The 14,315-nt window shown below is 49.8% G+C and overlaps 2 protein-coding genes across 11 annotated transcripts; one reads left to right on the top strand and one right to left on the bottom strand.

Moving 5' to 3' along the window:
* Positions 1 to 1,513: 1,513 nt before the first annotated feature.
* Positions 1,514 to 5,382, bottom strand: Tmem176a (transmembrane protein 176A). The gene is made up of 7 exons (XM_021164448.2): positions 5,269 to 5,382; positions 4,457 to 4,654; positions 4,169 to 4,279; positions 3,032 to 3,088; positions 2,694 to 2,912; positions 2,101 to 2,211; positions 1,514 to 1,776 (listed from the first exon to the last, which is right to left on the bottom strand). The coding sequence occupies exons 2-7, from the start codon at positions 4,649 to 4,651 to the stop codon at positions 1,735 to 1,737; spliced, it is 735 nt and encodes a 244-aa protein (XP_021020107.1). The 5' UTR covers positions 4,652 to 4,654; positions 5,269 to 5,382; the 3' UTR covers positions 1,514 to 1,734.
* Positions 5,383 to 5,435: 53 nt separating this feature from the next.
* Positions 5,436 to 13,631, top strand: Tmem176b (transmembrane protein 176B). Of its 10 annotated transcripts, none has more exons than XM_021164443.2 (8): positions 5,715 to 5,868; positions 6,465 to 6,503; positions 9,088 to 9,278; positions 11,104 to 11,214; positions 11,484 to 11,540; positions 11,771 to 12,007; positions 12,832 to 12,951; positions 13,310 to 13,631. In XM_021164443.2, exons 3-8 carry the CDS (start codon positions 9,093 to 9,095, stop codon positions 13,394 to 13,396), a joined length of 798 nt encoding a protein of 265 aa, XP_021020102.1. In that variant the 5' UTR covers positions 5,715 to 5,868; positions 6,465 to 6,503; positions 9,088 to 9,092; the 3' UTR covers positions 13,397 to 13,631. The 10 variants fall into 10 exon arrangements, with proteins under 10 accessions (XP_021020104.1, XP_021020106.1, XP_021020095.1 ...); XM_021164441.2 differs by having other exon boundaries at positions 9,085 to 9,278; XM_021164440.2 differs by having other exon boundaries at positions 6,411 to 6,503.
* The last annotated feature ends 684 nt before the right edge of the window (positions 13,632 to 14,315 follow it).

Raw genomic sequence — 14,315 nt, 5'->3', positions numbered from 1 at the left:
TAAGAAAAACAAAAAAGCAGGACCTTGGAAATTTTGGTTCTCTTCTTTCCACCCCTGTTGTGGTGGTGCTGTGGGGGTGGTAGAGTTTGCAAGTGGTGATGGTAAGCGAGCTGGTTAATTTTCATATTTAGTGACCACATTTAGATTCTGAGATGGGAAGCAGAGGTGAAGAGGTCGAAGTAGCCTTTTGGTTTTGAAATTTAACTTTGTCTGTTTGGCAACTGTTCACTCTAACGCATCTTTGGCTTCTCGGCATCGGCATCATTCTCAAGTATAAAGCCTTCTTTGCCCATGGTTGTCTCCTCCACTTCTCCACACCACCCTGTTCATCATGGAGGGCTTTGATTGTCTTCTCAGATTTTGGCTGCTAGAATACTTTTTTTGTTGACTGGGTGGGTTTGGATGCACAGACACAAAATTCTGCAGTATGTGACTGCCTAGCTTATGCAAACAAAGGGATTTTGAGAGAATGCCTGCTTTCCCACTCTGGGAGTCTTGAATAGCACAATCTGTTGAGGGAGGGAGAGAGAGAGAGAGAGAGAGAGAGAGAGAGAGAGAGAGAGAGAGAGAGAGAGAGAGAGAGAGAGAGAGAGAGAGAGAGAGAGAGAGAGAGAGAGAGAATCCCTGTGTCAGCCTTCAGTAAAATCCCAGTCTCAGAATTTTACAAGGGTTCCTCTGGTAGAAGCCTGTGTGGTCTCTCACCATCTCACCAGAGGGGAACCTTAAGAAGCCACACTGTGTTTCCCTAGAGCCCACTTAGGATGTCTTTCTGCCTCTCAATTCTGAGGTGTATCTTTTTGATGTTATAGGTTATCCATGAATACAGACACATGCTGAGCCCTCTGGGTCCTTCAGGAGGAATGCTATTGTGCAGGTGCTCATGGAACCCTGATATAGGCTGCCGCCAGACTCAGCTCTCTGGAGTCATCCTCCTGCTCCCATTAGGGCCTTCAAGGTTGTTCTTACATTCTTGACAGTATAAATATTGGAGATTTAAAAATATACAAATCATATGTTGTCCTAAAGTTTTATATATTTTTATAAGACAATTAATCTGGGGGTTTTCTCACAATATATTGGCTAACTAACTTGGGGAAAAATAGGTTTTCAGAACCAGGACGGTGAAACAAATCTGTAATCCCAATACTCAGGAGGCTGAGACAGAAGGATCATGAGTTCAGGTTCAGATGGTGCTACATAGCAAGTCTCCATCCTCAACATAAAGCAATGAGACTTCTGAAATGGTTGTATCTTGGTGTCATGTCTTGATTTTTGCTCAACGTGAAAATAAAAACCTATTTATCCAACTACCAGACATCCATCTTCTTAAACCAGAATTCAGGGGACAGTCCCTTTCCCCCTCACCCTGCACACCCGGTCATCTGTTTGCAGGTTGCATGATTCTAGAGCTGGGTAGGATGTAGGAGCTATGGGAAGAATCAGAGGCTTGCTGTCCTCACGCTGCCCTGCCTCCCAGACAGTGTGAATTCCCTGGTGTGACAAAGCAAGGACCTGCCAGCAATAACAGGAGAGTTTATTATCAAGTTGCTGCCTGAGAAGGGATATAGGACGGTGAAGGATGGAGAGACAAGCAAGTGCTGCTGAGAGCTGCTGTGGTGCTGGGCAGAACCAGGCAGTGGCCATGGCCCTGCTAGTGGGGGAGGGTCTTCTTAGTCCTGCCTGATTCTTCTTTCAGGCTTCAGAAGGAGGGACACCCAGAGCAAGAGGAAAGGGCTAGATCACAGCTGCACCCAGCAGTTTCTTCTCCTCTGTTTCCTAAGGAAGAAGCCAAGGTGAGATGTTAGTGACAGGAAGAGAAAGGAAAACAAGGTTCTGTGCTCTAGGCCAGGTAATTCTGGAGCCAGCTAGAACCAGTCTCAGCAACATAGGACCTGTGACTAAAAGCGCCACAGGTCTAGGATAGATGTGGCCTTCCCTGGCTTCTTTGGATAGGAACATTGGTTGGAAACAGACTGTATTGGATAGGACAGAAAGACATGATTCTTTCTGGGACTCACATAATGAACTCCCTTCTTCCCTAAGCATCATGTCTCATCTATACAGCACCACTGCCCCAAACATACCAACAAAGGGACTCACCGCCTTTGTGAAAAATCTTTTCCAGATGTAGATACATACAGGGGTGAGAGAAGCCAGGAGCAGCAGCACCCAGATACCCAAGAGCATAGCTTGGAGGCTCATGAGCAGGGTCTGAGAACACAGGGCAAAAGACAAGCGTGCTGGAGTGACAGCCACACTCCCACCCCTCTCCATTCTCTCTCCTGACCAGGGTCACTTTCTAACCATCACCTCCAAGTCTACAGCTTCTGGAATGGGGAGGGGTCATGGATATAGAGGGTAGAACTCCCCAGAAACCTTTCCCACTCTCCTCAGCAGCCTGAGCTGTGACGTGAGAGACTGTTCCAGAATGGACACACATTTACCATGTTGGTAACTCTTGCCATGTTTGCAACCCTGGGCCATGCATGGTTTGTGGCTCATAGTGTTTCTTTCCTAACAGTATGTGATTCCCACAGCAGTGGGAACAGTTTCTGATTTGTTTACTCACTCCTGTATCTTTAGAAACAATCACCAAGACTAGGAGGAGAGGGACCTCCTGCTGATGGAGTGCCTTCTCCCATGGGCCGTCTCTCTGCCACTATCTGTACTTGGTCTTCTCCATGGCCGCTTACCTTTAGCATGCTTGTGTAGTATATGCACAAGGCAATCCTAGCAGCTTCTTCGGGAACTGGAGTGGTTCTAGGCATGGCGGGCCATCTATATGAAGAGTCTCTTTGACACACATCATCTTCGAGAAAATACCAGTAAAAATTGAACTCACGAGACCCAATAACGATGGCAGCCACAGCCGTGCAGAAACTTGCCAGCACAAGAACGGTCCTCATCAGGGCCTAGGAAGAGCAGAAGAGAGACCTCAAAGATTCAGTTTTAGCCAGCCTGTGTGTGATGGGGCAGGAGGTCTAGCATATCCTTGAGGTAGAGCCTGGGTCCTGCCTGGTCCTAAACTTACCCAGCAGGTACCACCCCGTTTCTTGTGAAGGAAGGCAACAGCTCCAGCCAGCATAGCCTAAGGAGAGATTGAACCAAAAGAATCAGTATAGGACAAGTGTCTATTAATCCCCCGCCTCATTTCCTCTGTGTCTGCCATCTGTAGTGCCAGCCACATGGCCTAGAGCATTTCCTCTGCATCTCAGATGTTCTGCTATATTCTGTTGTCTATGGTGGAGTAACTGTGTGGGACAATGAGCTTGGAGCACAGTTGTGAGGCTGTAGGACACTGTTTTATTGACACCTAAGTACACTCGGTTAAGTCAGGTGGGAACCTTCCTATCCATCCCAACAACCTTCTTTTAAAGTCACACTAAATTCTTCAAGAACGTTCCAGGGACCAGAGATCTTGTAGGTCAGAGTCCCATATTGTTGGAAAAGCTGGGAATGCAGCATGTGACTTTAGGCAGCCTCAGGTCCAGACACTTGTCTTAGCAGCCATTGGGTCCATCTAACTAGGATAGAAGAACAGGAAGTCTGACACAGTTCGGTGGGCAGATGGGTCCTGATCCTATTTGATTATTCTATAACCAGTCCATATAGTCCTGCCATTGGATGGATTAGCATGGTTACTTTAATCTCTCCTCTCAATATGTTTTGCTGTTCTGAAAGTGTGGGTCTATCAGAAAGTCCTTTGTACCTATGACATAACCAGCTCAACCTAACCAGCTGTCGTTAAATACGATAGCACTCTTCTGACACAATTCATCCCTGGGTCCCCATAGGATGAGCATAAGGAAGTAAGAGAGCAGAAGACAGTGCTTCCTGCCTGATGTGCTCCACTTCCCCTGTCTCGAGGCAGGTGTTAGAGGTAGATTAGCCCTGAGAGCCTTAACTGTTGATGACTGCGGATGACAAGGAGCTTCTGTCAGCCTGCTGGGAGAAGCATGGGACAAGAGACAAAGCTGACCTGCAGCTGCACAGGCGACCATTTCATCACTTGTCATGTACACAAGCACCAGACTGGCTTACTTAATTCAGGTCTTGTTTGGCTACACACTCTGGGATGCCACGTCAATGGTGGTGGTGGAAGGGAAGCAAAGGGACCGCCATCTCTGTGCTCTCAGACAGCCCTGGACCTTCATGATGCCATACTTACCACGATCCCAGTCCAGAAGGGGGCGCCTTCGGAATACATGGCTAAATAACGGCCTATGTAGAGGGTTCCACCCAGAACCACACTCAGAGCCCCCAGCACGGTCTGCACCACCTGGAAGAGAGAGGACTTGAAACAGAGCTCTCCAGCAGCAGGGCTACCTGTTAGCTGCAACTGTCTGCACACAGAGACAAAATCAACTCAATGTCTTAGGCATAGAGGAGGCCAGAGGAAAATATGGCCCAAATGAGGGTCCCTCCCAGGGCCCATCAAGCACGTAGCTACTCTCACCCAGGAGGCCACCAGCACTCTGCTGCTGCCCTGGTTCTGGGTGGAAGCGGATGCTGGAATCCTTAGCCAAGAGCATCCGGCCAGCAGAAGTTTGGCCAGAGCAGACTCCTGGTGGATGTGCACGTCAATGTGGGTGGGTTGTGGAGCTTCAGGGTCCACCTTGCCGAGGTCTGCAGTCTCCATGTCCGCGGACATCGTCTGTGAGGGAGAAAAGGAGAAGCAGGAAGAAATATTTGGCAGATGTTTCAGAGGTGGCTTGGAGTTGGGGGCCAACAGAGACACAGAATGGCTGCCCCTGGCTGTGGGGCTGTATCTTCAGCTCTTTTGGAGGGTTGTCTGTCAGGGAAGCCTGATGCTGGAGTACCCGCTTCACCCCACATTTGCTTTGTGCCCCACTGCCATGGCCTTCAGGGGCCTGATGTTTGGATCAAGCAGAACCCACACAACCTATCTCTCCACCCAACCCCTGATTGGATCTCTTCTCTGCAGCGTTTTCTGAATCCAGGTCAGAGGCCAAGCCCCTTAAACAGTGTCCCCCTCTAACTGCTCCATAAGCTTCTGTCGCAATTATCTCTTCCCTACCAGGGTCCTGGAGACCACCTCACCCAGACGCCACCATCTCCTTGGATGAACGACAAGCACTGACTGACCCTGTCCCCACAGAATTGAGTGGTAGAGATGGAGGCCATACCTGTCCCTGGAGGCACACCCCAGTGTGTCCACTCCCCTAGCAAGCTCTCAGGGAGTCAGACTGGAAGGATCTGGGTGGACTGGGAAACAAGCTATGCTAAAGTGATGGTGGGCTGTCTTACCTGATTCCTCTGGGACCAGGAAAGTGTGCAGCAGGGAAGGCCAGAGCTCACACAGAGGCGCTGGCAGTAGTTGAGAACTTCAGCCCTGGCAGGAGGAAGAACCTGGGTGGGAGCCAGAAGGGGAGGGGGAATGGGCAGACCTCAACACTTCCTGGCAGGCAGCTGGGACTGAGGGCCCCTTTAGGGGCTTTCCAGCAGGCAGCTCCTTACTGGGCACTGGAGAGCTGGAGAAGGTGGGCGAGGTAAGAGCTGGGGTTGGCACTGATTGTTCCTGTGGAATCCTTTGATTGCACAGTGCTCTCTCTCCCAATCCTGTCAGGGATAGAGCTTTCTGAGCAGGTGCTGGCCTGTGCCACCTTGGGTGTATGAGTGTCTCTGTGTCACCTGTATCCCTGCTACAGCAGGCCTGATCATCTACTCCTGATGGAACCCCCTCAAGTGGGGCCCTTTCCTGTCAGCTAACTGCTGGCAAACTGAGAGGCTCCAGGTCAGGCCCCCATCCCTCCAACCCCTTCTTGCTCTCCTCTCTCTGGGGTCAGCTTTAATTCAGCTCCTCCCAGACCTCTCAGTTCCAGCCCCACCCATCGCAGAGGACAGCAGGTGAGGCAGGATCCTTCACGGCCCCTTGGTAGCCCCCTTTTGGAGCATAGGGTTCCCTCTTCTCTGGAAGAGTCTCCAAGTCTACTCCTCAAGCTTCATCTTGGCTCAGGATGCTTCTCCTTTCCTTCTCTCTCTGCTTTCCTGTAGGACTCTGGGGAGGGAGGGATGTGTTGGACAGAGGATGTGACTCTGGAAACAGGGCTGAGGCTAGGGAGGTCAGAGTCCGGCTTTACCTTCCATAGTTATCAGTGCCTCACGTCTGTGTTCTAAGAGCAGGGCCCTTGAGACCACGCAGAGGTGGGACAGCTGTGGGGACACGGGGTGTTCCTTTTCTTTGTTTCTGAACACTGGGAGGAGGGATATTAGAGAGCCACTATCTGGAGCGGTGCCAGAAGTGGTGAGAGGCTTCTTGGTGCCTAGGGCTTTAGTTCCTGCTCTGCAGAGGAAGCAGAGGGATTCTGGTGGCCAGGGCAGGGATAGCACTGGGGGTCTGGAGGGGACCAGCACCTAGACAACTGAGACTTTATTCCTGGAACCTCAAGGGAAGGTGCGAACCTGAGGCCTTCGTTTGTGTTTCTCTTCGTCCCTCCCGAAAGATTGTCAGAGTCCTGTGCTTCCGACTCTGAGGTGCACGGGTGAGTGGAGGGTGCTCTGTGGCGTCGGGGAGAACATGAGGGATGCAAAGGGAAGTGACTGGAGTGGCCATCAATATCCAGTCAGAACTGATGCTTAACCAGACTGCCCAGGAGAGCCAGTGGGCAGAACTTCTTTTGGATAGAGGCAAGCCATCAGAGGGGCTAAAATGGTTGTTGTAAGCCCGTAACAGGAGACAGTCGGGAAGCTGTGTTAAGCTCTGTGCTGATTAGAATGGAGGCTGTAATCAGGCAGAATATGAAGACCTTGTGGGCCCGCCTGAGGCCCTATGGAAACTCGGAACAGTGGTTTTATTCAGTGGGAGAAAAGTAATATATACCACAGACCACAGTAGAAACTGTTTTTCAGAAATTAATACCTGGACCAGCACCATAGGTCCTTGCCTCTGTATCTACCAAATTATAATATACAATCCAAAGATCAACATCTCTGTTAAAATTACTGCCTGTTTGTAATTTAAACATGCCTGTTCATGTGGGTGTGTGTCTAGCAGTACATATTGCCAGTCGTAATTTTCAAATATAAAAGAACTTCAAGGAAAAAAATCAGGACATGTGAGGAGGAGGAACTCACAAAAGCATAAACTAAAAAATGCCTTTCAAAACAAACAGCCAGCCAGCCACTGAAGCGGTGAGAGAACCAAGCTGGAGAGCCGGGAAGATGCTTTATGTGGGGAGAGTACTGGGGGATCGTTATTTTTATTTTTCAGACAGGATCTCATTGTGTCTACCTGGCCGACCCAGAACTTGCTATGTAGTCCAGGCTATCCTCCAACTCACTGAAATCTACCTGCCTCTGCCTCCATGGTGTTGGGATTAAAGGTGTGTGCCACCACACATGGAGGGAACTTTTTACAATACATACATTCCTATGCCTGGATTGTAGCTGTGTTTGGATGAAGATAGACATTTGTCAGACTTCAAGCATTGAAAATGGAGCAAGTGTTTGAATTAAATGAAAACCTACAATAGAATGTGATATCTCTTAGCTGAGAAAGCAGAAGTAGCTGGCACACTCCATGGAGGTTGGGGGAGAGCTGCTCCATTCTTGGATGAAACTCCTACGTGGTCATTGCTACCACATCTGCTGGGGGCTGGGGTGTGTGTGTCACTGACAACAGCCACTAAAATGCATTATTCCTTCCACCCTGGTTGTCATGCAAAGGGGTTGGAAATAACCTGCGTGCCTGTCAATAGGATACTCTTTCAATATTATGACAGACACACACATACATAGGGGTACTATGCAGTCATACAAATGGAAACTTTGGATAGACTGGTGTAGGATGATTCTAAAATATATGGGCACACCGATCCCTTGTTGTACAGGACCATGCATGATAGGTGACCATTTGTGAGGAAGGGTGAGAAGGAATATGTTTACATACTGTTGTGTACAGAACATGCCACTGGAGGCTCTGCAGGAAACTGGTCATGTTAGTTCCCATATAGAAAGCAATGAGGCAACTGGAAGACGGTACAAAGGAAGGGTTTAAGCTGTACTCTCTTTTATCTTTTGTGTATATTTGTATAGTCTGTGTGCATGTATGTTGATATGTATCTGGGCACATGTGTATGTGTAGGTGCACACATATGTGTGTAAGCATGCCTGTGGAAGCCCAAAGTTGACACTGCATGTTTTTCTTGATTAATATCTATTTAATTGAGATAGGTTCTCTCAGCTAAATGCAGGGCTTAGCTGGTCAGTTTGCCCTCGGGATCCTGTCTCTACCTCCCAAGTGCTGGGATCACAGGAAGCCATCATTGGACCTCTACAGCTAAGCTATTCACTGAGCCATCTCCTTGGCCCTCTTTTCAACTTTTTAACTAGTAAAAGTATGGTGGTAGTGGTGGTGGTGGTGGTGGTGGTGGTGGTGTGTGTGTGTGTGTGTGTGTAAACTCAGTTCCTTTTCGTCCCACTGAGTAACATCCAAGCCAAGCTATGTTAGGCAGCCTTATGTTACTGTGAATAAAGCAACTTGAAGGAGGGTAGATTTATAGGTTTGTTGGCATGGATTGCTATTTTTTGGTGTTTTGAGCTGAGATAAGGCCATTGCTCTGGGCCGCAGGCAAGGCAAATACAAAGGCAGAGGGAATGTGTCCTAGAGGCTGCTTGCCTCAAGGTGGTAAGGAAAGAAAGACAGAGGGAAGAGGGGAGAGAGAGAGGGGAGGAATGACTATGGGGGGGATTGAGGGGGTAGATGCTCTTCAAAGGCATACCCTATTGACTTACATCTTCCAGCCAGTCCCCACTTCCTAAGTCTCCACAATCCACCCCCACCAAAAGCACCTGCAGTCAAGCAAGCTGTGTGAGCCTGTGGGGAGCACCACCTAGGAGCACCGAACATTCAAACGATAGCATCCCATTAATCCTTTGGGGAGGGGGCCCAGGGCTGTGCCTGGTGAAAGGCTCTACAAGTGATTTGGATCTTCAATCAGGGCCACTGTGACAAGGTATCTGCACTGCTCGGAAGATCCTCTTCACCTTGAGCCCCTGGGCCACTCCTTACTCCACTTTACCTTTCCTAACTGGCACTTCATCTGTCTCTGTTGTTTTCCCCAGCAGGAAAGATGACCCAGAGCACAGTGACTGTGAATGGAGTCAAAGTGGCCTCCACACATCCCCAGTCCACTCACATCAGCATCCACATCCACCAAAAATCTGCTTTGGAGCAGCTGCTGGGAGCTGTGGGCTCCCTGAGGAAGTTTCTCTCCTGGCCTCAGGCCAGAATCCACTATGGGCAGCTGTCTCTAGGGGTGAGAGTTCCTGAAGTGGCACAGAGGGTGGGGACTCCCATCTTGGATAGGATGCAGAGGAAAGTGTTCTGAATCCTCAGGGAAGCACACAAGCTCATGGCTCCCCTTGCATTTGGGGCAAGGATTTGGAATTTTCTCTGCAGGGATTCGGATGGAAAGACATAACTATCTCTCTTTGGCGCGGAGAGGGCTGTGTCCGACAGAGAGTGGGTGACAGGAGAAGAGTTTCAGGGCTGTGAGATCAGGTCTTCCCTTGAGTTAGCTCATGGGGGCCAAAGGCTGCAGATGCAAGACAACACTAACCAAACCCTTCAAGTAGAGGCGAAGAGGACCCCTGAGCCTGGAAGTTCTCAGCATGACGAGAGTTAAAAGTAGATCCAGTGACATAAACACGTACCAAAGTTGGGAGGACATCTCATCTGAGGATCCGGGTGTGAGCAAGACTCTAAGCTAATGGGAACGGGCTTAGCCAGGGAGCAGCAGGATGCGGAAAGAAAAGAACTCCAAGGTAAAGGAGTGCCAGGAACAGGGCAGCCGCAGGTGACGCCAGTACTGGTGCTGTGAAAGTAAAGACAAGTAAAGGTTTGCCAGAAACCGTGAGTGACAGGGGGAGGAGCTCGGAACCAGCTTCTATGCATGAGTTTTGAGCACAAACTGGGCTCAGGTTGCCTCAAAGCCAGGAGGAACCCAGGTAAGAAGATCCAGGCTCGGTGCTTGTGTGTCAGAGCGGATGCAATGAGAGGAAACAGGAATCCGGATTTTTGAGTGCCCTCCCCCCAACTTGGGAAGGGATGGGTTTAGGGTGTAAGGAAGAAATAAGGCCAGAAATATGCAGAAGTTTAGAGATGGTGAGAGCCCTGGAAGGCAGAGGCCATCCTTGGGGTGTAGGGTTTGGTACAATCTAATGGATGAATCCGAGGTGCCGGAAGGACATGCAGATGGGGCACAGGTCAGTGACAATTGGGCTTTCTAGGAGTACACTCATCATAGTTAGGGCTGTCTGTGGTTTATTGGGGCTGCACCACGGATGAGATGAGAAGATCGGGATGGGCTTGAGCAGTGGGGAGCATCACATGGTAGGATAGCCTGTCGGGAAACTCCATGGTTCAAGGAAATGGCTTTAAGTGCCACCCTCCTTAATCACTGCCTGGACGATTCCTTAAAGAGCCTGCCTTAAGCTTGAAAGACTGAGGCATGTCCCTCATGGTAGGTTATCTGCAGCCACACCGTTTTCGAAAAGGGGTCTCTCTGGCACATCTTTTTTCCCCATCACATAAGACCTTATATAGTCTATGCTGGCCTCAAATTAGCCATGTATCAAGGATGGCCTTGGACTTCTGAGTTCCCCACCACCTCTTTCCCAATGCTGGGCTTACAGGCATGGCTAACCTCATCAAGGCTTATCTGGATGGGATCCAAGGGCTCATGTATGTCTCTGCATGTTCACCCCCAACCCCCCACCCCTCAGCACTATGTCCTGTCTACACGGAGCCCTTGCCATTGTGTTTGGATATGAGGAGTTAGGTTGGGATTGGATGCTGAAGGAGGTACTGGACTTAACAGGATGATATTCCGGAGGGAGAAGGAGATGGGAACGGTAAGAACCAGCAGAAAGTGATGACATTAGGGGAAGGTAATGAAAGGCAGATGGATGGAGAGCAGCGCAGACCAGTGCGACTCAGCAGCTGTTAGGACAGATCCTTCCAGAGTCAGAGATGTGAGGAGGCCAAAGCAGAGGGAAAGCTAAGCCCAGCCCCTGGGCTGGAGCTGTGCAGTTATCCCTGTGATGTGAAGGGGGCTGATTTTTCCCCCTCCTGTCTTGCAGGTGACCCAGATATTGCTGGGGCTTGTGAGCTGTGCTCTTGGAGTATGCCTCTACTTCGGGCCTTGGACTGAGCTGTGTGCCTTTGGCTGTGCTTTCTGGTCGGGGTCTGTGGTGAGTAAGAAACTAGCAAGGAGCTAAGTGGAGCCCAAGGGAAATGGTTGCCTGGGGGCTGGAGAGAACCCTTCTGAAGCACTTTTTTTTTTCTGGGCAAGGTTAGAAAGGGCAGGACACAGTGACAAGTGTCCGCTTGTATGCTGCTTGCCTTTGGAACCCTGCTTTAGTTGGGCTGTTCCTGGAGCTGTTGGTGGAAGTGTGATGGGAAACCTAGCCAAAAAAGGAAACTGGAGGCCATTTATTTTTCTGGTGTCTTCTCTTTCCAGGCAATTGTAGCTGGAGTTGGTACTATTGTCCACGAGAAGAGGCAGGGGAAACTGTCCGTGAGTCTCAGCTTCCTCCATAAACCCTGTCCATCTCTACCCTCCAAAATGGCCACTCTTCCCGTGCTTTTCTACCTTTTATCCTTTAGTTAGGGATACAATGGGTCTTTCCTGGAGGGTTAGCAGGGGCTTCCTGACACAGTGGCAGGGGAAGTTGGGTGGGTTTGAGGCTGTGACTCTGTGACTCTGCCACTGATGAACAGAGTGGCATCTGGACCTCTCTCTTCCAGGGCCAGGTATCATGTCTCCTCCTCCTGGCCTGCATTGCCACAGCTGCAGCTGCTACCGTTCTGGGTGTGAACAGCTTAATCAGGCAAACCAGTGTTCTCTACTACGATGAGATCTTTTCCACATGCAACTCCTTGCAATCAAGCATGGACCCTGGGTATGGACCCTGGACAGTGCGATACAGTGATGACTCAGACTGGAAGACAGAGAGGTGCAGAGAGTACCTGAACATGATGATGGTGAGAACAGAACCCACACCGCCCTCACTCTCAGGGGCTGGAGCCCTGGAGGGCAGGAATGAACAAGCTCAGTGAACTTGGCTTTCACCCCAAGGCCTTTGGTTAGAAAGCTATCATTGAAGCTGGGCGTTTCTCAGACTTTGTACATGAAGATCCCTGAATTAAAGGTGGGGTTGGGCACAGGCTGTAGGCCACCACTCTGTCCTTTTTATTGAATGGCTATTCTGCTTATCTACCTATGGATGCATAAGGTATCATACATGTGCACACGCGTGTGCGCACACACACACACACACACACACACACAAACACACAGCAGATAAGATAGATTTAAATGCCTCTTTGTTCATAGTTTTCATGGTTCTCTGGGGTAGCTGGGTCGAGACAGTTCACACCTGGGTTTTCCTAGAGAGGTAGTGGGTGTGGTCATCCAAGAGCTCACTGGGGCTGGGCACTCACACTGAGGCACTCATGTGGCAGGCAGATGACGTGGCTCTTGGCTGGGAGCTCAGCTGAGCTGTCATCCTGAGAACCTGCAACAGCTTCTTCATGTGCCTCTGGCTTCCCAGTATACCAGTCAGGTCCTGGGAGCTTGTCAAGAGGCGGGAATTGAAGCTGCCAGACCAGTGAAGGGCTGTCCATCGATGGCATGGTGTCATTTCCACCAGTCAAGCAAGTGGATTAGAAATGGTGGCCACCTTGTCACTTAGAGAATGCCACCTGCCTTCCTGGAAAGTGTCTGGATTGCGTGTGGCTTTGGAAAGGTGGCGATGTGAATCAGGGGAACCAACACTTGACTGAGTCTGTTCTTCCTTTGCCTCTAGAACTTGTTCCTAGCGTTCTGCATCATGCTCACGGTGGTCTGTATCCTGGAGATTGTTGTGTCTGTGGCTTCCCTGGGACTAAGTCTCCGAAGAATGTTTGGCCGGAACTCCCAGGCCCTGGTGAGTGTTTGGGAAGGGGCTTGCTGGGCAGTATGGGTCTCCGCAGTGAAAAGGGGAGAGTAACACATGGGTTCAGAAGTCCCTGATCTTCCTTCATCCCTCACTGTCTGTGGAGTGTGAACCCATCTCGTGTCCCAGCTGGCTTCTGCTACCTTGTGCCTTTCTGTGGCTGCCTTCATCATTCCCCACTTTGTCTATTCCTCACTTCTCTTACTCTGCCCCTCACCTTTCCTGCTGGAGAGCTCCTCCTTTCTGTCATTCCCTGTCAGTCCCTTCTTCTGCTGGTTTCAAGTGCGGAAACCTCCTCGGGATTCTTCACCTTTCGTTCATGAATCTCTTCCTCCTATTGTCTTTTCAGAATGAAGAAGAGACAGAGAAGAAACTTCTCGGTGGGGATCCAGCACCTGCGTCCCCGGCCAAAGAAAAGATCCCTGCTATCCTGTGATCCGCCCAAACCCACATGTGTCCCTGTCCAGAGTAATCCAGGGACAACGCAACTGTTCCCAGGGCTTCTTCTGGCCCCGCAGCACACACCTACTTCTGATGTACCCACTATTCAGCCCTCTTTCTCTTCCTCTCTCCCCACTGACCTCACGCCAATGTCCTTTCTTCCATGAACAGATATTATGTCATTTTCTCCAATGCCGATAAAGCAGAAACAACCAGAAAATAATACCCTCTCACAGAAAGGTGTGGGCTCTGCATTGAGACAGACAATGAGCCGGGAAAGGGCGTTTCTCGAGTTGTCGTGTGGGCAGAAGAGTGGTGGTGGAGCCTGATAAATACCCTGGCAAAAACAACTTGTGGGAGAAAGGGTTTATCTTATTATCCTGTCCATCAGTTGGCGGGGGAGGGGCATCAAAGCAGCAGGAGCCTGGAGTAGCTGGTCATATCACATCCACAATCAGAAGCAGAGAATGCTAAATATGTACATACTGTGCTTGGCTCTCTTTCTCTTCTCTTAGCTCAGGATTCCATGCCTAGGGAATGGTGGCTCCAGTGGTGGATGGGTCTTTACCCCCCAATTAACATAATCAAATTACTCCCACCACATATACATGTTTACTGAGAAGCCCTTCTTTCAGGTGATCTTACATACTTTGAAGTTGATTCTCCCAGAACCCATCCCACTACATGTTCAAGGGTCAGTTGCCATAGACAGGCCTGTAGGTTTGGGTCTCATGGAATTAAAGACATATAATTTGTTTAGAAGGTGAGACATCAAAGAGTGTGAAGTGGCAGGCAAGAAAGTAGTGTGAAGTGTTTGTCGAGTTTCTGTCAGAGGTGAGGAACACGAGGAAGTTATAAAGATGACACTCGGGGGAGGGGCTCCGATTGCTATAGGTGATTGACTAGTTGGCACA

Source organism: Mus caroli, chromosome 6 (genome assembly GCF_900094665.2).
Source record: "Mus caroli chromosome 6, CAROLI_EIJ_v1.1, whole genome shotgun sequence".
Taxonomy (NCBI): Eukaryota; Metazoa; Chordata; class Mammalia; order Rodentia; family Muridae; genus Mus; species Mus caroli.
Note: the sequence above shows the minus strand (reverse complement) of the source record. Positions and strands in the feature narration are given on the sequence as shown.

Bases quoted from the DNA above. Each gene is read 5' to 3' on its own strand.
- Tmem176a (XM_021164448.2), bottom strand. From the start codon at position 4,651: ATGTCCGCGGACATGGAGACTGCAGACCTCGGCAAGGTGGACCCTGAA. The intron at 3,089-4,168 runs GTAAGTATGGCA...ATCTCTCCTTAG, and splicing joins CCTTCTGGACTGGGATCGTG to GCTATGCTGGCTGGAGCTGT. The intron at 2,913-3,031 runs GTAAGTTTAGGA...TGCTCTTCCTAG, and splicing joins AACGGGGTGGTACCTGCTGG to GCCCTGATGAGGACCGTTCT.
- Tmem176b (XM_021164445.2), top strand. From the start codon at position 9,093: ATGACCCAGAGCACAGTGACTGTGAATGGAGTCAAAGTGGCCTCCACA. The intron at 9,279-11,103 runs GTGAGAGTTCCT...CCTGTCTTGCAG, and splicing joins ATGGGCAGCTGTCTCTAGGG to GTGACCCAGATATTGCTGGG. The intron at 12,952-13,309 runs GTGAGTGTTTGG...TTGTCTTTTCAG, and splicing joins GCCGGAACTCCCAGGCCCTG to AATGAAGAAGAGACAGAGAA.